The sequence below is a fragment of the Neoarius graeffei genome, chromosome 8, assembly GCF_027579695.1.
Source record: "Neoarius graeffei isolate fNeoGra1 chromosome 8, fNeoGra1.pri, whole genome shotgun sequence".
NCBI classification, from domain to species: Eukaryota; Metazoa; Chordata; class Actinopteri; order Siluriformes; family Ariidae; genus Neoarius; species Neoarius graeffei.
The window spans coordinates 23,940,054-23,962,347 of NC_083576.1; the positions used below are offsets into that span (position 1 = coordinate 23,940,054).

The 22,294-nt window shown below is 42.2% G+C and overlaps 1 protein-coding gene across 1 annotated transcript in view; it reads right to left on the reverse strand.

Moving 5' to 3' along the window:
• fhdc2 (FH2 domain containing 2) overlaps positions 1 to 21,197 on the reverse strand; it is a 38,666-nt gene extending 17,469 nt beyond the window's left edge. Inside the window, exons 1-8 of the mRNA XM_060927468.1 lie at positions 21,060 to 21,197; positions 16,857 to 17,346; positions 16,438 to 16,499; positions 9,977 to 10,079; positions 9,223 to 9,308; positions 8,879 to 8,979; positions 8,410 to 8,480; positions 8,142 to 8,249 (exon numbers count right to left, since the gene is read on the reverse strand). Coding sequence (XP_060783451.1) covers positions 8,142 to 8,249; positions 8,410 to 8,480; positions 8,879 to 8,979; positions 9,223 to 9,308; positions 9,977 to 10,079; positions 16,438 to 16,499; positions 16,857 to 17,192 — 867 coding nt within the window. The 5' untranslated portion in view covers positions 17,193 to 17,346; positions 21,060 to 21,197. The remainder of the gene's footprint in view (positions 1 to 8,141; positions 8,250 to 8,409; positions 8,481 to 8,878; positions 8,980 to 9,222; positions 9,309 to 9,976; positions 10,080 to 16,437; positions 16,500 to 16,856; positions 17,347 to 21,059) is intronic.
• Positions 21,198 to 22,294: the final 1,097 nt, after the last annotated feature.

A 22,294-nucleotide genomic window follows, 5' to 3' on the forward strand; every position in this document is an offset into this window, starting at 1 on the left:
AGCTGAAGCTCTGGGCAACAGCAGGCTGAGGCAGCATTGCAGGCATCCAGGCAACCCTATTTAGGGAGAGCACTGCCTGTCCTGGAAAGGGAAGCCCCAAGAAGAGGTGGGATAAAGAAAGCTTACCCAGTCCCTTACCTGGCTGGCTCACTGCAGGTCTCCATAATAGCGGAAGAAAGATGAAGAATATGAAATTGGTAGTTAGGACTTGGAATGTCCACACCATGTTGGACAATGATAAGAGACCCGAGCATAGAACAGCTCTGATCGTGAAGGAACTAGATCACTACAAAAATCAACATTGCTGCACTCCAAGAGACAAGACTTGAAGGCCAAAGACAAGTGCAAGAGAGTGAATACACCTTCTGGAGTGGGAATATGGACAGAAGGACCCCCCCCCCCCCCGCAGGCATTGCTTTTGCCATTTTGAATAACTGGTAAACTGCCATCAATACCAGTGGGAATATCTAAGCAAATCATAAGTTTGTGTGTACCCACAGGGAATGATCGTTACCTAAATCTGATCAATGTGTATGCACCTACCATGACTTATCCTGATGAAGAAAAAGAAGCCTTCAATCATGAATTAGATGATGTGGTAAACAGGGTACCTTAAGTAGAGAAGCTTTTGCTCCTGGGAGATTTCAGTGCAAGAGTAGGGAATGATCATGTAACATACGAAGGTACAATTGGGAAATAGGGACGCAAATTATGAACTCGTGCTCAACTTTTGTACTCAACGTGAACTATGAATCACTAATTGCATCAATTTCACCAACCAGAAAAATTATTTCACCTGGTGCCACCCAAGATCTGTGGGTACACATACACTTCCATCTCCTTGATTATGTCGTGACTCGCAGATCCAACATGAAAGAGATTCTGTCAGCAAAGGTAATGCGAAGAGCTGAATGCTCAACAGACCACTATATGGTCCAATCAAAGCTGAGACTCAGACTTATTTGCTAGATGCAAGAGAGCAGCCTCCACAACAAATAAGAAACTAGACAGACAAGTTGAAGAATGATGAGACACAGCACAAACTACATTACTACTATTACAAGCTATTATAACTGCTCTACAGGTAAAACACCCCTGATCAAGAAGCCACAGAAAATGTTGAGACATGTGGCAACAGCTGAAAGATAGTGTACACAACTGCAAGTGATGGACAGTAGAAGAAAAGTACACCAGACTGGTTTCAAGAACAGGCTGATTCTATCCAATCTTTGTTAGAAGAAAAACAAAGTTTACAACCTACATCTAAGCGAGAACTCCAAATAGAAGCATGAAAGCTTTCAAAGATATTTAAGCGAAAGTGCAATGAGAAATCAAAAGCCATGAAAGACAGATGGTGGTGCAAGAAAGCTGAGGAACTACAGGAACTGGCAGACAGGAAGGACTACCATGGATTATTTGCCAGACTGAAGACTCTCTATGGACCAAGAAGCAACGTAGTGGCATCAGTGAAAAGTGCTGAAGGAAGTATACTCCACACAAATCTGGAAGACATCATAAGAAGGTAGAAGGAGCATTTCTCCAATCTCCAAAACAGCAAGGGTCAGTCAATCCTGAGGCATGTCGCTGGCTTGAGAGGAGACCAACAAAAGATGTGTGTACACCCATCACATCAGATGAGCTTGAGAAAGTACTCAAGGATACTAGATGTAGCAAAGCACCTGGCCAAGACAGCATCCCAGCTGACATGTTGAAGCGAGGCGGCCCAAGCCTAACAGCTGCATGCTTAAAACTTTACAATGCATGTTGGGAGAACAGGTGTCTTCCCCAAGACTTCAAAAGATACACTAATTGTGACCATGTACAAAAAGAAAGGAGCAAATATGCCATGGTGGTTTCCATATCTCTGCTTTCCACTGCAGGCAAGATTCTGGCCAAGATAGTTCTAAACCAAATTAAAAAATCTCAGATGATGTACTTCTAGAAAGTCAGTACAGTTTCAGGGCTAGCAGATCATATCTGAGGTAGAGCTTTACCCTGAGACAATTCCAAGAGAAAGGCATCGAGCAATGTCAACCTCTGTACGTGGTTTTTGTTGACTTCTCAAAAGGCCTTTGACACCATTGACAGAGACGCTTTGGAAGATACTAGAAGTGTATAGATACCTGGAAAGACTGATACAGCTTATTAAGCTCTTTCATGAGAACATGTCTGGGAAGGTTTTGATCAGAGGAGACATTAGTGAAGCTTTTCCTGTCAATCATGTTGTCAAACAGGGATGTGTTCTTGCTCCAACATTTATACTCTACCTTACAGCAGTTCTAGAGACTATGGGCTAGGGTTGGGCGGTATCCAAATTTTGATACCTTTAAACCGTCTGTGTTTTCCCGGGGTATACGGTATTACCGAGAAAAAAAATAATATTTTGTTTCGGCCTACTATGTAACGTGCGCCTATGCCTCAAATGTACTATTTAAAAGCAGCATAGCGAATTGTGTGCATTGTGGTATGGATTAAGCAGCAAAGCGAATTTTGTGCATTGATGAATGGATTGAGATATTTCAAAGCATCACACAACTCTTCCTTCATCTTGAAAATAGCATTCAACTGTCGTTTACACGTCTGCGTTGAAACGCCATTTGCAGCACTATTTCACCTACTCCATCAAAAAAAAAAAGTACACGATGAGCAGGATCATACCCTTTCAAGCATGGGAAATAAAAAAAAGAAAAAGAATCAACCAACACCCAAGTCCGTTTAGACTGCGCGATAAACCATATTCTTCAGCGCAAATGAGGCGAACCTAATTCAAATGCGTGATAGCTGCACAAGGCAAAATCATATGGGCCCACGTCATGCCATGGCGGGGAAATTAATAATCAAATGGCCTTACCTTGCTTAAAACGTTGTCTTGATCACATAACTCCTTACAATTATTCCACTTAAATCCATATGGTTTAACACACCCAACAAAGATAGCAAGCGCATTGCTAATTCCCACCAGAAACCGAACAGTTTACGCTACGATGTTTTCTTCCGTTTCTTCAGTAGAGGACATTTCAAACGTTTATTACCCACATCCCAAATGTCATACGTTATATTATTTTACCTTGTTGTTACTCATGTAACCTACTCAAAACACAACTCATTGGAGAGATCTCGTGGAAGTGGAGTACCCCAGGCTATGGTGTGCCTTAGGGGACATATTAGATTTTTCGTTTGGTTTGAAACCAAAATACTACCACACTGCCGATGTTGTATTTTTTTTTTTGCCACTAACTCGTTATCTTGACTTGCCATCTTTCAACCGCGGTCTCAGTCTCTTTTTTTTTTTTTTTTTTTTTTAGATAGGACAGTATAGAGAGACAGGAAATGAGCGGGGGAGAGAGTGACGGGATCGGGAAATAACCTCGGGTCGGAATCGAACCCGGGTCCCCGGATTTATGGTACGGTGCCTTAGCCATCTGAGCCATGACACCCCCGGTCTCAGTCTCTTGCGAAGCTTTCTGTCAGACTCCAAAATGTCACGCAGGGTTGCCATGGTAACGACATAAACAACCCTGCACGCGATGAAAACTTCTTTAGGAAATTGATAGAATTAGTGAAAATACGATCACACAGTTATTCGGGATGATCTTCAATTTATTATTTTATATTATGACCTCATGTACTCCATATTTATTTAGATATTATATATTTTTTTAAAATGACGGTAATGAGACCGATACCGTTGGTACTTTTGGATACCTCGGGATACCTTCTTACCGTAATACCGCCCAACCCTACTATGGGCACTAACCTAGATAAAGGCTGCGGTCTTAAAAGTAGCCGGTCACCGGCGGCAAATCGCAGTCTGTGGCTTGTTATGCCGCTGGCTATTGTCAGTCGAGTCACAAAATTTAATATTAAACATTTCTGACGGCAAAAAAAGTTGTGAACGTAAATTACATCCACTATGTCATGGCATGTCCGTTGCCGCGTCAACTTTGTTTACATCCTCGACATGAGTGCAGCCATTACTGCCCCTTGTGCCATATGTAAGCCGTACTCTGATTGGCTTAGAGTGTTCCATGGACTGTGAATGGTTCATACCATCATGTGACTCACAAATGGCGACGAAGAGAGTTGCAAGCGGCTCCATGCTGGATGCGTGGCTAAAAAGGTCTAGAGGGAAAGGTAAGTACGTTTTGAACGCAAATTTATTCTGTCATTGTGTTGATATAGAAAAATAAATACGTCTTAGTCCACCGTTTCTCAGCCTTGCTTAAGACATTATAATCGCAGATTGTAAAGTTGACTCTGCGTTTGACAGCTGCTCGAAAAAACAAACTGCGTGCATAACAACGCTAATCAAGCTTAAGCTAGACGACCCACCTCAAATACCCGTCCCGGGTAAATGTTATCCCAATTTTAGATGACCTGTTCCAAACCATCCCACCCCATGAAAAATTCGTACTTGCATATCTCTCTCTCTGTGTGTGTGTGTGTGTGTGTGTGTGTGTGTGTGTGTGTATGTATACACACACACACACACAATATTTGTTGTGCCTAACCCGCACTAAATAACTAGATTTATATAATTTCTATTCAGTAGGCCCCTACATGATTAGGTTGATGAGATTTGGATAAAAGTTATTTTCAATAGAAATGCTGAGACTGTCAATGAGTGCTGCTAGCTGCTGTTTTTTAATAACGATGAAGTTAGCTGATGAAGTACATGTAGCTGCATTTTATGTAACAGTTTATTGACTGCCAAAAAATAAACATTTTGATTATAATTGAAGTTGTTTTGTTCTTCATCTGTATTCAAGATTTCACCATATTCTTCAATAATATTAGAGAATCTGGAGAAACTTGTCACCTTAGCTTAGTCAAAGTGCACATCAGACTTAAAATTATTATATCATCCATATGTGGATTTCAGTCGGACTACTTATGTGTTTGTTTGCAAATATTTCTGAAATTTGATAAAATGACTGAGGTATGGTTTCATATTTCAAGTTTCCAAATAGTATTGATTACCCTTTATTTTCACTGTTAAGTTACCAGAGGCCACCATTTCTCAGTGCTTTTCATAAAATTTTCCATGCCCAAAGGGGGGCGCACCCCCCTTTTGAACCCCCCCCCCGCACGCTTTGCGTGCATTATGTCTGCCGCTGGCAGACATTTTACCATTTTGCACCCTGCTGTAAATTATTTGTACCCTGCTATTCTCCCAAACTTTGAAGCCCCTGTAAAGGAATCTACATCAGGACTCGATCGGAAGGCAAACTCTTCAATCTTGCCAGACTCAAGCCCTCAACCAAAACAGCAAATTTGCATGCGAGAACTGCTGCACACAGACGACTGCATTTGTCGCAACAGATGTGGATGACATGCAGGAACTCCATCGCTTTGCCACAGCTGCATCCCTCTTTGGATTGAAAAATCAATACCATGAAAACAAAACTCCTGTACCAACCCACACCTGAGCCACAGGCAATGTCAAACAGTGTTGTTTTGGTCAGTGGAACACTTCTTAGGAGTTCTGAGAGTTATTTACTTAGGAAGTGCAGTTACAAAAACTCATCAGACTTGGATGCAGACCACCTGATTCAAGCTGCCATCAAAGCCTTCGGTGCATTACAGAAGCAACTATGGTCCCATCATGACATCAAGAGAACTACCAAGTTGAAAGTATACAATGTCGCAATCTTACCATCTCTGCTTTACACCACCGAATGCATGACACTCCACCGTAAACACTTCAAGAAACTGACCAGACTACAACTCCAATATCTGCGTCAAATCCTCAATATAAAATGGCAGGACAAGGTCCCCGATGTAGAAATCCTCAGGCAAGCCAATACAGCAAGTGTGGAAGCCCTTATCGCAGCCTCCCAACTTCGTTGGGCTGGACACATCTGGCGCGTGCCTGACACGCAATTACCCAAAGCCATTTTCTATAGAGATCTGAGCCCAGGAAAGAGGAGACAAGGAGGACAGAAACTGAAGTACAAAGACATTTTGAAGAGGAACATGAAGAATGCTGGAATTATCAGACAGACGTGGGAAAGGGATGTCTGGGACAGAGCAACATGGTGAAGCATGGTTATAAGCTCAGTGCCCACAATTGAAGACAAGCGTCAAAGGGAGTATATGAGAGCTCACAAAACCAGACATTCCATAGCAGCTCAACCAGGCCATTCATGCAACCACTGCAGACGACTCTGTCGCTCTAATGCAGGCCTCACGGCTCATCTGCATTTCTGCACATCCTAGCGAAGCAGTCATCATCGCCAACGATGGACAGCTGATGAATTTTCATACAAGATATCAGGTTTAGAATTTTCATATCCATCATCTCTCAGCAAGATTAACCTTCCATATTGGGTATTTGGCAGATTAAGGTTTAAAAAAAAGGGGGGGGGGGGGGGCACCTTTTAAATGCTGCAACAGATTAACAGCCATTTTGCAGACAAGATCTTTCATATATAAACAAAATAAAATGCATAAAGAAAGTGGCTTATTTAAAATACAGCATTGACCCAGTTCTGGCATCAGAGTTGAAACATCTGCAACATTCTGTTGCAAAGTTCTGCAAAATATTAAAGGAGCAACAGGAGTGTTTTAAGAGTTTGTAATGTTCATTGACATTGCACACTCATTTACAGCATGGAAAGTATGACAAACCTGATCAGATACCCATCTCCTGTTTCAAAGGCTACATCTGCTCCAGTTCTGATACTCAGGATCACATCAGTGCATCTCTACTTAAGAAATGTTTTAAGGATGCAGCATGAACTGAGAAGCAGGACAGGAAGTGTTTTTAACTTTCTTTTGTGTTGCCTCGTAAAGAGAATATCCCAAACACTTCCAAACATGTGCTAGACAATGGCACGCTATTCACACGACTATCTCTGTTCCTACGTCACCACTGTAACACAAACCTCTCAACCTCATTCAGAAACAAAGCGTTTTACAGAGAAACACAATGAAATCATCCTTTACAGTCTCAATCGCAAAATCTCAGTCACGTCCGAGAGCTGAGTGCAGACGATTCCTAGTGATGTAATCTCTTTCATTAACAAGGTGCTGCTGCTGGAGTCAGGGCTACATCAGAGTACAGGTGCACACAGGACAAATATTAAAATCCCATTTCTGATCTCCAGCCATATATAACCACAAGAAGTTATTGAAGATGAATGAATAAATTATTGGTGCAAATTGTGCTTTATCCTAACACAATAGATGTATGCAGTGTCAAACAAGCACTGTAAACCATCCGTTGCTCTTTCAAGGTGATCAATGTGGCCTCTCAATTCTTGCAAGCTTCATACCTGACAACCTGCACCAACCTGCCTACACACGAGCTAAGATTCCTACACCAGCAACGTTTTTGTTGGGTCCTCTGGGATTCCGATTCTGATGCACCACTCTGAGTAAGAGCAAACATTTAATCTACAAACAAGTCAAGTTTCACCAGTATGAGAGCCAAAACCATTACTTACTCCAATGTGGGAGTTTACAAATACGTGGTGTACAAATACAGTGTAAAAATAGCAGCAGTCAAATCCCTCAGCATTTGAAAATTGTACAAAGACACTGCCACTGATCACATTTATTCTCATACACACACACGTTAAAAGATATCCATTTTAATTATTTTAAAACCAAATTTTAGCAGACACTAATCCAGAGCAAAGTACAACAGGACCCTGACACCCACAGTAGTGGGCAGCCCAGGGAAGCAGGTGGGGGTTAGGTGCCTTGCTCAAGGGCACTTCAGCCATTCCTGCTGGTCCAGGGAATCAAACTAGCAACCTTTTGGTTCCAAAGCTGCTTCTCTAACCTTTAGGCCATGGCTTCATTAGTGATACCAAAGGTAGCATTAGTATTATTGCATGTACCTGCCAATTACAGTTTATTATAATTGGCAATAAAATGGCTGAATCTTCCTCAGATTATTGATTAAATGGTTGTGATTTTTTTTTTTAATGCCACTCATGAAAATATCTTTGACAACTCAATTTGTCATCTCCAAGCTCCTGACATCACCGGTTCTAGATACCAGAGGCAATTTTTCTGGCCAAGAACACACTCTTGAGGTGGAAAATGGTTCTTGGTGAAGGGCTATTTATCTTTTATCCCAATGAATACATTTCTATGGATAAGATGACAATAGAAATTGACTTTATACACACCATGGCGACAAAATGTAGGAGGTCCACGCCTGGTTTGTTGGCTTTGGTGTCAGCCAGTTTGAGCAGTGAGGCGATCCTAAAACCAGCCGCGTTCCCTGCGTAACCTCCCTATGGGCACAAACAAGGTCAGTCTGATTGTGTTCCATGGTGCATGACTTCTTAAACAGAGCATATCAGAGCCAGTGGGCTCACGGAATGGATACCCCAACCAAAGACAGACACACACACACACACGAGGCTTTTATGCACCTTTGAAGCAAACACTTACAGCATTCATGTAGTTCCCTGCCCTCAGCACCAAACGCAAGATGGAGTGAAGCTTGTGGCAATTCAGCAGCTCTGCAAAAAGAACAGCAGTGTTGATTTAGCATTATACAGCTCTCATTTCTTTCTAAATAATATTCGAGTTTGAGCATGTGGTGGTAGGTGTTGAGTAATAGTTACTGATCATGTACTCCTTACATAACATGATAATCAGCACTGTTCTTTTGTATTTGTGTGTGCTTTGTTCATCTCGATATAAATCAGTGATTATTTTGTTCATTGTTCCTGGATAAGATTTTACATAGTCTATTAACCAGTCCATCTTAAAAGCCAAAGAACTGCAGTGGAGAAGGTTTTATACTGGGGAGCAACACATGAAGGTGATTTACAAGGCTGAGTAAAGGGACCTGAAATGAAATGTGAATGAAGTGTGCTGAAAGGAACGAGCCAAAGCCCCCCTGCTGATGCCTTACCTCGAGCTGCCTCCCCCAGACATCTGGCTGCCACACACAGAGAGGTCACTGCAGGGTCGAACTCCTGCTGCAGGATCATGGCATCCAGACGCAGGCGAACACTAACAGAGACCAGCAATGATGAGAGGAAAGAATGATTGATCAATCAGCAGTAATTGCACACTGCTTTTGCTTTGTCTTTATTTAAGTGGGGGTGGGTGATAAGACACTCGCAGCTGATATGGTGCACTGTATTTGCTGGGAGAGGAATACAGCTACTAAGGAAATTGGTAAGTGCATGTTAACACTTTCCAGTATGGGGAAAGGGGAGGTAGTGAAATGGCTGGATGGGTTTAACTACTTACTTTTGGACTTCCATCAGTAAGAGCATGAAAAGGTCTGGCTCTCTTAGCAAACCATGGTCTCCGTTAAACCTTTTCAACTGTGCTTCCTGGAAAAGAAAAGGAACGTAAACGGATATGAAAAACAATATGCAACTAGCAATACTGTGCCCATAAGGTTAAGTTACATTTCAATAATTCAAAGCGCAATAACTTTACTGAAAGAATATTATTGCCACTTTGAAAGGGACAAAAAGTTTAATGTATAAATTTTGTATTTTAACTATATTAAATGTTAATGGGACTGGGGATATGACTGTATAACGTACTTTGTACTAAAATCTGAAACAGTACATATTAAAAACATCGTCAGGTGCAGCACAATGCTTGAAATATGCTGCATTTTTGTCTCAACAAAACTTAAATGGGGGGGAAAAAAAAACAAACTTGCAACACTGTTAATATTGTTTAACGTTAAGTTTGTAAGTACCTCTTGTGACATAGCAAAATAACATGATACAGTGAAGTATTGTTACTTTGCTATGAATCTGCAAAACATTCTTCCTCAAATGTACGAACAGATCAACCCTGTTTCTGCTTTCATCAGCCATAATCAGGCTGGCTTAGTGGGACCATGATGGGACATGTGGAAGAGAGCAAGACTATTTTTTTTTTTTTTATTTCTCACACACACACGATTCTACTGATCGCACAGCAAAACCAGACTGAGCTGAGGACATATAGCCATACTGTTCTAGGGCAAAAAGCATTGCAATACCTCTTCAGCATCAGGCAGCAGTTTGCAGAGCTCGGCCAGTTTCTCTGCTCCGTAACGCTCCCCAGTCCCCTGCCTCACATCCTCCACAATCTCCTTTGCTCCGCTGCAGAGAAAGAAAACAGCTCATGTGAAAATGACATTTTTCACAACATCTTCAATACACATTATCTTTGTGTAGCTAAAGTATTAGAGCAAGAGACAAGCACTCTGTCCTGGGGATACAACACTACCTCAGCTTTCTTTAAGCAACAAAAGCCAGAAAGTATGGCAAGGAGGAAAAAACAAAGACGTGAACTCCATTTACATTTCACCTGTTTTAGTCTCTTTTGAACTTGGGCAGGCTTATCAAACTTATCAGGGTGGCAGATAGAGAATAAACCTCTTGGTCGTCACAATGGCGGCAGAAAAATAGATAAAGGGACAATACAAACATACAAGGCTCAAATCAATGTAACCCAATGTCCTTAGTTGTATGTTTTCAAAGAAAAGGGCAAACACCAAGAATGTGTCCACTGCCAAGCATCAGCTATGTGGGTACACTGGAGCTTGCGCATCCCAAATATTTCAGATTTAAACAACTCAATATTTAAGCTCATTTAAACATTTAAATAAAAGAGTGGCTAGAAGTTACACCTTTTCAATTAAAGGTGAATATATACACTATGACTACTAGTTTGTGGGGGATTTGCCCATTCATCCACAAGAGGGCCTGGGGCACAGTCAGCATTCTAGTTCATCCCACACATGTTCAGTGGGGTTGATTTCAGGGCTCTGTGCAGGCCACTCAAGTTTGTCCACTCCATCCTTGGCACACTATATCCTCAGCACACTATATCCTCATGGACCTTGCTTTGTGCACAGGAGCATCCTCCTGCTGGAACATGTTTGGACTCGATCCCTTTGTTCCAGTGAAGGGAATTTTTAATGCTACAGAATACAAGGCACACCCTATACAACTGTGTGCCTATAACTTCATAGAGATAGTTTGGGGAAGGGCCGCACATCAGTGTGATGGCAAGATGCCTACAAACTTTTTGCCATATAGTGTATATGCTGTGTACCAAACATACTAGCATACTACCCAACACGATAAACTAAGTGGCTATGGTAGCATCAGTATGTATAAAATTTGCATCTTTAAAAAGAAAGAAAAAAGAAAGCACAACTTTATTCATCACACACTTGTGAAATTTCCTCTCTGCATTTAACCCATCTGAAGCAGTGAACACACACACATGCACACACATGAGCAATGAGCACACACACATACCCAGAGCAGTGGGCAGCCATGCTAACAGCACCCAGGGAGCAGTTGGGAGTTAGGCACCTCACCCCAAGGCCGTCCCATATTAACCTAACCGCATGTCTTTGGACTGTGGGGGAAACCGGAGCACCCAGAGGATACCCACGCAGACACGGGGAGAACATGCAAACTCCACACAGAAAGGCCCTTGCCGGCCACTGGGTTTGAACCCAGAACCTTCTTGCTGTGAGGCGACCATGCTAACTACTACACCACCATGCTCCCCGATGCACTGGGATGCAGTTAACTGCAGCCTCCATCATGAGGTAATGTAACCACTGAAAAATCCAGAACAGCGGCAGTGTTTTTGCCACATCTCATCAACGTTGATTGTGGTTATTCTCATGCTGCAGACTGTCAATTTACAGCAAAACATTTGCTCTGTCATAGTGGAAGTAGTACAGTATACCTAGCAAAAAAAAAAAGTCACAATTTGGATTTAAATAAGCAAATACTTGAGCTTTTGATTGGATAAGTACTGCAGTAGGGTTGGGCGGTATCCAAATTTTGATACCTTTAAACCGTCTCTGTGTTTTCCCGGGGTATACGGTATTACCGAGAAAAAAATAATATTTTGTTTCGGCCTACTGTGTAACGTGCGCCTATGCCTCAAATGTACTATTTAAAAGCAGCATAGCGAATTGTGTGCATTGTGGTATGGATTAAGCAGCAAAGCGAATTTTGTGCATTGATGAATGGATTAAGAGATATTTCAAAGCATCACGCAACTCTTCCTTCATCTTGAAAATAGCATTCAACTGTCGTTTACACATGTCGGCGTTTCAACGCCATTTGCAGCACTATTTCACCTGCTCCATCAAAAAAAAGTACACGATGAGCAGGATCATACCCTTTCAAGCATGGGAAATAAAAAAAACAACAAGAATCAACCAACACCCAAGTCCGTTTAGACTGCGCGATAAACCATATTCTTCAGCGCAAATGAGGCGAACCTAATTCAAATGCGTGATAGCTGCACAAGGCAAAATCATATGGGCCCACGTCATGCCATGGCGGGGAAATTAATAATCAAATGGCCTTACCTTGCTTAAAACGTTGTCTTGATCACATAACTCCTTACAATTATTCCACTTAAATCCATACGGTTTAACACACCCAACAAAGACAGCAAGCGCATTGCTAATTCCCACCAGAAACCTAACAGTTTACGCTACGATGTTTTCTTCCGTTTCTTCAGTAGATGACATTTCAAACGTTTATTACCCACATCCCAAATGTCATACGTTATATTATTTTACCTTGTTGTTACTCATGTAACCTACTCAAAACACAACTCATTGGAGAGATCTCGTGGAAGTGGAGTACCCCAGGCTATGGTGTGCCTTAGGGGACACATTAGATTTTTTTCGATTTTGCGCGGTCATTTACATTACTGCTGGCTCTTCCTTTTCGTTTGGTTTGAAACCAAAATACTGCCACACTGCCGATGTTGTATTTTTTTTTTTTGCCACTAACTCGTTATCTTGACTTGCCATCTTTCAACCGCGGTCTCAGTCTCTTTTTTTTTTTTTAGATAGGACAGTATAGAGAGACAGGAAATGAGCGGGGGAGAGAGAGACGGGATCGGGAAATAACCTCGGGTCGGAATCGAACCCGGGTCCCCGGATTTATGGTACGGTGCCTTAGCCATCTGAGCCATGACACCCCTGGTCTCAGTCTCTTGCGAAGCTTTCTGTCAGACTCCAAAATGTCACGCAGGGTTGCCATGGTAACGACATAAACAACCCTGCACGCGATGAGAACTTCTTTAGGAAATTGATAGAATTAGTGAAAATACGATCACACAGTTATTCGGGATGATCTTCAATTTATTATTTTATATTATGACCTCATGTACTCCATATTTATTTAGATATTATATATTTTTTTAAAATGACGGTAATGAGACCGATACCGTTGGTACTTTTGGATACCTCGGGATACCTTCTTACCGTAATACCGCCCAACCCTATACTGCAGTACTTAATGTTTCAGGTGGCAACAGCTCTTTTAACCCTAACTGATGCAGTGAGTAGCTTCTCATTTCTTAACAACCATATCCCATAGTCATGGAAAAGATGCTACGATGTTTCTGAAGGGTCAAATTATTAGCCTGCATCAAGCAAAGAAAACAACTAAGGAGATTGCTGAAATTACTGGAATTTGGGTAAGAACTGTCCAACGCATTATTAAAACTTGGAAGGATAATGGTGAACCGTCAACTTCATGGAAGAAATGTGATCATTAAAAATCTTTACTGACTGTGATAGAGATTAATTAAATGCTTGGCATAGTCTAATCATCAAACATTGTCAGTAGAACTCACAACTATGATTAATAGTAAAAGTAAGAGCATTTCCACACTCGTGATGAAAACTCACAGAATTGGTACTAAACAGCTGTGTGGCCATAAGAAAACCACTTGCTAGTGAGGATAATCGGAAAAAAAGGCTTCAATTTGCTCAAGAGCAATGGAAAAAAAGTCATGCAGTCTGAGGAGTCCAGATTTACCCTATTCCAGACAGATGGCCACATCAGGGTAATGCCTCGGTCACAACCAGCCGTACGTGCTCCTACGGCCGGTCTACGTGCAAAAAACGCAAGAAACGCACGGAGGGCGCGCGTGTGACGTGCTGATTTTCGAGCCGTAGACTGGCCGCAGAGGTTCTTTGTCATGTCAAACAAACTCTACGGGCGCTTACGTTTTTTTCAGGTTGCAAGACAAACTTACGGCCAACGTTCGTCTTTCTCCACGAACCAAAAAAAAAAAAAAAAAGGGCAGCGATTTGGGAAATGCCAAAAATCACACGGCCAAAAAATCGTATGTCCGGTTGTGACCTAGGCTTAAGAAGAAAAGTGCATGAACTGACATACCGATCATGTATAGTGGACTCTGGAGGCAGTGTTATGATCTGGGGCTGCTTCAGTCAGTCAGGTCTAGGTTCAGAAATGTTATATGGCAATAAAATGAAGTCAGCTGACTACCTGAAATGTACTGAATGATCAGGTTATCCCACCAGTGGATTTTTTTTTTCCTCCCTGAGGACATGGGCATAAAATTAGGGCTCAAAGAGCGGTTCAGGGAGCATGAGAAATCATTTTCACGCATGAATTGGCCACCACAGGCTCTTAACCATAACCTCACTGAAAGTCTTTGGGATGTGCCAAAATTAAAAGTTGTTGAAACAATGCCATGGCAAACACACGCCATAATCAAAGCTAAAGGCGGTCCAACGAAATATATGAGAGCATGTGACTTTTTGGCCGAGAAGAGTTTGAAGCCACGCATTTGCAGGCTCTCATGAGAATCCACACCTAATCCAGAACCAGTTCATGCTTAATCCCAAAATGTTGCAGAAACCATGAACTAGAGATGTGAGGACCACTGGGTGGCATCACAATCACAATAAAAACAAAAGCTTTGTGAACAAAATTTGTTTCATGTATCTACACAGTCAATATACACATGTAAAAGTAAAAAAGACATGTCTGTCACATGTAACCGTTGGATTTGAATTTGGATGGTAAAAACGGTTATTTTCAGTTCAAACCTTTTTACCTGATCAATCGAAAATGAGTACTGTTTAATCATAGCATTTTATACACTAATGGCATTACCACTACATGCTGACCAATTTTTGATTTTCCAAGTTAAGACAATTTGCCCTCTTGCGTGAGACAGTATACACAGGTGGCTCTTTCTCTTTGCTCCCAAGAGCTTTGCAAATAGCATTAGCTCATCTTTTTGTACCATCCAGCCTATAATTGTTTATGTAAGAGAATACTAGTGAGCCCCAGGTGCCGGTAATATGACATAATGAAAAGGTACAAGAGTAGAACACAAAGGCCCCCTCACTGGCCGGGGGGGACGGACATAATTCATACTGTAATGCACCAAATCCTCAAAAAGTGATTCTCTACCCAAAAGCTTGTGCGGTCAGAGCAGATAAATAGGCAGAGAGTAGAAACAATGCTTTGGCCTGCACAACTTCATAATGCTTCTCAGAGCAAGTTCTGGCAAATATTAGTGTTAGTAGAGCCACTCTACTATTGTGACTTGATCACCTGGGACCATAGACGCATTCAGAGTGTACAAGCGTGGGCATGAAAGCCGGGGGGGGATTGGCAGTTCTGAGACCTTGAAGTGGTCTTATTGACTTATGATATTGTCACTGCTTACCGCAACTGAAAATGGAAGAGTAAAGTTTCATCTGGACTTTCAGTAATCACTGCTGTTTACTTTCTTACTCACCAGTCAGTCAGCAGTTTAACAACTGTGTGTTAAACAAGTTCCTTGATTGCAATGTAACCTCAGCACTATAACCCATTATTGTGCTCAGTAGCTGGATAAAGACTAAATTACATGGTGTATTACCTGCCTTTTCAGAACAAGGAGTTTTCTTGTCCAGCACAAATGTAAGAATGCATGAAGGAGGGCTTGTTCTTCTAAGGCTTTACCATTTTACCATCGAGATTGCCAAAATAAACGAAAAGCAATGCCTCAAATTCTTAATGAATACCCATTTCTATATACTGCATGCATGTTGCCATTTGAAATGTTCTACTGTTCAACCCTGGCACCTGTATTTTGAGTTTCCTATCACACCGTTTCAGAAAGGCCCACTACTCTTACCCTGACTTACAATGAAAGAAGTATAAACCAGACACTTGTAGCATATGGGATAAATTAATTCTTACAAAGTATAAGCTTGATTCATTGCAGTGGAAGGAAATTTCTGGAAGTACTACAAGCCAAGTGACCATAATAGTGAAACAAACTCCAAGTGAATAGGTTAACAAACTTCCTGTTACTCCCCTTCTAGGTTAAATGAGTTTGTGGTTTAAAGCAGATATAACCTTCAACCTCCTCAGTGAGCATCAAACCCAGCTGTTCTTCACTTCCTGGGTGAGAAAAAAATAAAATAAAATACACTCCACCACTTCGCCCTTCCTTTTCACACTCCCACCACTCCTCAAGAGGGCAATCTGCCACTCAAAACAAACACATCAACCTGTTGCCCATCACAAGTGTTAAGTGCTTCCTTTCACAGTGCAATACAGGACACCTCCAGTTCCTCTATCTCCAGAAAAAAAGCATCACATTGTGAGTTTATACTCCCATGTGCAGGAAAGATGAAAAAATTAACTGTCTCTTTACGTTTTGAACTGGCGTAGGAAGATCCCAACATTCATGCTGCGCTTAGGATCGAGCAGAGAAACCTGCAAATGTACAAGAAAGACAGTATGAAAGGATGTTTACAAGTTAAAAAAAATCAACCCATTTCAGGCACTTTTGTAGCTTTAGTTATATTAATTTGTTCGCTGTGCTGCATTTAGAGAATCAAGTATGGTTATTGATCATCTACATTTGAAAAGCAACATTATTAGGCAGCTTGTCTCTGTACCAGAAAGGTAATTTAAATAAACTGTGTATTGAGACAGTAGGCTGATGATAAAGCACAAGCTTTTCTCAGATTTCACAGACTTGAGTTGTCACCTGCACCATCCAAAAAGTGCGATGACGAAACCAGACGGTCCAATACTGGATGACAGACGTGAATTTGAAAAATGGCTCACCTTCTCACTGCCTGGTTTCTGTGGAGACCTGCAGCGGCTCAGGTTGTGGCTGAAACTGTCGTTTCTCCCTGTTTTACGTGCCTCCTTCTGACTAAACAGCTCATCCAGAGAGCGCAGGTCAATGGAGAAGTCATCATCTTCACCGGCAGTCAGCGCGCCGCTCCATATGCTCTTACGACCTTCCACCCGCTCCTTAGGAATACGCTCCCAGTTCAGGTTGCGAAGCCGCTGCTTTTGCACAGAACCACGCCGACTGATGGAGGTGACCTGAGCAGGAGGTGGTGGAGGTGGAGGAGGAGGAGGAGGGGGTGGAGGAGGAATGGGAGCAATGTCCATGGCCGTTACTTCCTAACTGTTGGCACTTCCAGGCAGCGTTCCATGAAAGGCCTGAGACTCCTTGGGATCCACACAGAAGGTGAAGGCGCATAGAGGTTGTTCTTGTGCAACAAATCGTGGCTTCGCAGTAACGTCTATCCTAGTTTGTGCTTACCTGGTGGAGTAAAACAGCATTGACAGAGCAATTACGCAAGAACCAATAACTGGTAGATGATGCATCACTGTCATATTCTCAGCAAAATCTAACTTTTCAGTTGATCTGATCTCAGAAACTAGGGTTGACTGTATGCAAGCAAAATTCACATGCCCAAGACTTTAAACGCTCGTGTATGGTAGGGAACAACAAACAATACATCATGCAACCTTCATGTTGAGGTTCCTTATGGGTTAAAATGCTGACTAATGAGAAGGTAGAGGTAAACATCCAGAAAACATTTAAAATGAATCACGATCATATTTTGGATCATGATCAAAAGGTTCATCATAAAACATTTCATTTACTATTGGCACATGTGCATTGGCCATAACTAACCTGTTCCTCTTATCCTAGCAGCTGTACTCACAGACCCTAAAACCAATTAATTTGTTTCCAGCCAGTTTATAATGAATTACCACTACCAGTGTAACAAAGCCAAAAAAAAAAAATCTGAGGGATGACATCATGCTCACTGGGAAAAGGTCAGCATACCATTCAGCTTGTTTACCGCTGGAGTGTTCAAACACCTGGCAACTCTTCGACTCTAATTAAGACCAGTGTGTCAAAATCTGGTCCTGGATGGGGCACAACTCTAACATGTGTGAGAAGGCTAAAGTAATTAATTAACTTATGAAATGAAGGCAGTATGAATATTAAAAGGAGGTAGAATATTAATCCTAATCTGAAATTTTCTGAATTAGGATGGCAGGTTTACATGGCCCCAACATAACTGAAAAACAAAACTAACAGACTAAAAAGTATGTCTACAGTATTCACTGTATAATGTATTGACAGTGGCTGGAAAGTATGACAAGTTTTGACTCCTTAACCAATATGAATGCAAGCAGTGGCATTAACGAAGAAAGAAAGAGGTTGTGGCAGATTCACACAGAGATCAAAATCATTCAGAAAAATAACAAGAGAAGAGAACAAGAAAGCTATCGGAGAGAACATCCTATTGGCTACAATAACTTAAAGCTAGGGTAGGCAACATTGGAGAAACTGGCAAGAGTATGCAAGATTTTGAAAGTATCCATCTGAAAAATCCCACACCCTCCTTTCTGCACCATGCATAGCGACGCCGATCTCCGTTTCGTAGCCCTCGGCCTCTCGCCTATTGAAGTATTTCACCTGACGTCACAGGGTCACGTGACGCCCCGGTGTCCGCCATTTTGGATGGCAAGCTAGCTAATGTCAACAACAGTAGCTGGTATGTTACTGTAGCAATGTTTACGTTCAGTCATTTGGATGACTGTTAAAACCTTTCAGTCTCAAGTTTTTCCTTTACTGGATTTACTAGTTTACTGAGCCAGCCAGCCCCGGAGCGCTAGCTAGCCGGCCGGCCAGCCAGCCCCGGAGCGCTAGCTAGCCGGCCGGCCAGCCAGCCCCGGAGCGCTAGCTAGCCGGCCGGCCAGCCAGCCCCGGAGCGCTAGCTAGCCGGCCGGCCAGCCAGCCCCGGAGCGCTAGCTAGCCGGCCGGCCAGCCAGCCCCGGAGCGCTAGCTAGCCGGCCGGCCAGCCCGCCCCGGAGCGCTAGCTAGCCGGCCGGCCAGCCCGCCCCGGAGCGCTAGCTAGCCGGCCGGCCAGCCCGCCCCGGAGCGCTAGCTAGCCGGCCGGCCAGCCCGCCCCGGAGCGCTAGCTAGCCGGCCGGCCAGCCCGCCCCGGAGCGCTAGCTAGCCGGCCGGCCAGCCCGCCCCGGAGCGCTAGCTAGCCGGCCGGCCAGCCCGCCCCGGAGCGCTAGCTAGCCGGCCGGCCAGCCCGCCCCGGAGCGCTAGCTAGCCGGCCGGCCAGCCCGCCCCGGAGCGCTAGCTAGCCGGCCGGCCAGCCCGCCCCGGAGCGCTAGCTAGCCGGCCGGCCAGCCCGCCCCGGAGCGCTAGCTAGCCGGCCGGCCAGCCCCGGAGCGCTAGCTAGCCGGCCAGCCAGCCCCGGAGCGCTAGCTAGCCGGCCAGCCAGCCCCGGAGCGCGCTCAGTAAACTAGTAAATACAGTAAAGAAAAAACTTATAACAGGCCATGTCTCAACAGACTAAGAAGTTATTTCAATGACATTTAATAACATTTTGTTTATCCTGAGGACCGAAAGTAAATGAAAATGTGAACAAATCTTAGCTGTCAGTGAACAATCCTGGTGGAAGCAGGTAAATGTCATTCTCTAAGCCTGCTAACCTCAATTTTTGCAAATACCTCTCCCTCTGCTCGCCCTGTAAATGCCCTACGTCGCTGGATAGTGAAGGTGTTTTCTGCATCTCGCTCCTTTTTCTTTTATGTTTTTCGTTTGTCGCCTTCCTCGCATTCAAACTGATTCGAGCCGTGCCGTCCAAAATGGCAGCATCACATGACTTGGTCACGTGAGTGAAATACCTCAATATATTACATAGCTAGGGTTACAGTGGGGGGCTAGTCCTCTGGTAACTGCAAGAGTTTGATTCCCCACTCGCATCTGGATTGCAGCATGCCTTGCCAGATGGCAGTAGGCACCATTTTTGAGATGGTCTTTGGTATGACCAGACCATGAGTAGAACTTGCGATCTCCCGATCGAGAGGCGGACACGCTAACCATTAGGCCACACTCCTTTCTGCCCTGCCTCCAAAACACAAACATGCACTACGTTGGAGACAGCACAACGTTGTCATATCCAACTACCTCATGTCTCACTCATATGTAAGAAAATACCTTCCATTATCATCTAACCATTTTCCATCAGGGGAGCCGATCCCAGCTGATTTTGGGCAAGAGGCGGTAACATTATCATAATGAACAAAGTACACCGCTATGGTCAGTACTCACAGCTGTCAACTAGCTCGTCAGCTTTAAAAATATGTCTGCCTATCCTTGTGGAAGACTCTGGTCAGGAGCAGAGTGCTCACAGGTAGACAGGCAAGTCGATCGCCTGATCAATTCATTCGGATACTAAGCGAAATGATCAAAACAGGCTTGCGACTGCCACAGATGACAGTTTATTTATTTTTATTGTCAAAGCATTTGATTTATTCATTGCTTTAAGGCTGTAAAGAGAATGTCAAGAAATTTCACAAAAATGCTTCTAAAATAAAATTGCCTACCCTAGCTTTAAGTCACTCAGGAAGTCCGGATAATCTATTCCACAAGAAAACACGAGAGGGCGCTTTTCCGAGAAGGTATTACTTTTGTTTAATTAAAATTCAAAATAATAGGAAGCAATGTATTTTACTAACACACACAAACGGAATATAATGAGCTATATAAAATTTAATGAGCTGGTCAGTAGTTTATACCATAGACTCATGTCTGACTGGAAACTCATTCTGACTAATCACTGCTGATGACTTCCAAAAACTCCTAAAACTTAAGTTAAACGTCACTCACGAATATTGTTTCACTTGCGTTTGAAAACAGTTTGGAGAAAAAGCATAACGTCAGTATGAAATGTTATAAAGTCATTACATACGTGCAAAATAACATCACTTATCACAAGTTTCTGATGCTGAGAAAGAAGTTCCTGTGTTTCACTTAATTTCTAAAGAAAATTAGGAGTCATTTCATGAGAGAAACGAATCATATTATTTTAAAAAAGGGACAGAAATTTCAGCATTTCTAAAGAGAGTCCAAGCGTTTTAGCAAGCTGCAACCAGAAAGGCACACAAACACACCAGCTCTAAACTGTAGCCAAAAACTTCCAAATGTAGAATACTCACGTTTTAGTTGAATTAAAAAAAACCAAACATTTTTTTTCAACCTCCCAAACAAACACACTATTTAAACACCCAGTGTAATCACCGCAGCACAACACACAAACCGACTCTGCGAAGCGCGCGACGACATCTTCCACTAAATAAACCAACGGTAAAGAAACCTCTTTGCGCGCATGCGCATTATAGCTTCATGCACGCCGGCTCTCGCGCAGGTACTGTAATGTTCATTGGGACAGTGTTGCAGGCGGAGTGACTGACTTACTGAGTTAGTCAGATTGCTTGTTTATTATTTGTAAAATGCTAATTCTGACAAGTATAACGATGCATTATTATTATTATTATTATTATTATTATTAATCATGGTGTCTGATGCGATTTTAAAAATGTTGAATTAATTTTTAAATAATTAAAAAATATGCATAAACTTGTGTGTTTTTCTTGCTGTACTAACTTCTCGTTAACTTTTTTTTATTTCTGTCAGTTTTTGTGCATGTTCTCACTATATCCATGTGTTTCCTCTGGGTTCTTCAGTTTCCTCCTACATTAACCCTTTGATGCAAAACATATGCACACCCCTTCTAATGCACATAACATGGGTCAAAAATGACCCGCATTCATTTTCCAGGTTATTTCATGCTGACTGAGTTTTTCTTTGCTCTATCTTTTGAAATCAATTTATTTTATGATTGAATATTCCAAGTATTCTTTAAATATCTTGTTTTTAATTACCACAAATCATTAATTTACTTTTTTCTTTCCTACTTTATGAACAAAAATACTTTTTATATTACTACACATGGGTCATCCAAGTGTGATTTAAAATTAAATGTCTTAATACTATAATAATAATTTGTTTCAAGTAATTACTTTAGCAGTGAATGGGGCCAGTTATTTATTTATTAACTATGTAGTTAGCTAAGCCAACTACAATAAAATTAGCTAACTAAAGTAGAATATGTCAACAGCTAGGTAGCTAATAGTAATTACTTGTAACTTTCTGACAAGTAATCTACTCACTCTCAAGGTAACATAATCAATTTTTTTCTAAGGAAAAACATTACTTACATGTATTAGATGGGCAAAGGGCGCTGTGCTGAGCTGTGAAATGTCTGACACAAGCACAATTTACAGTTCCCACCAAACACTGTAGTAAATGCATGCGGGTTGGTTCTGACCCATGTGTGTAAACTTGATGTAGAATTACAAAAGCTGTGCTTGTTCATAACTTAAGAAAGGAA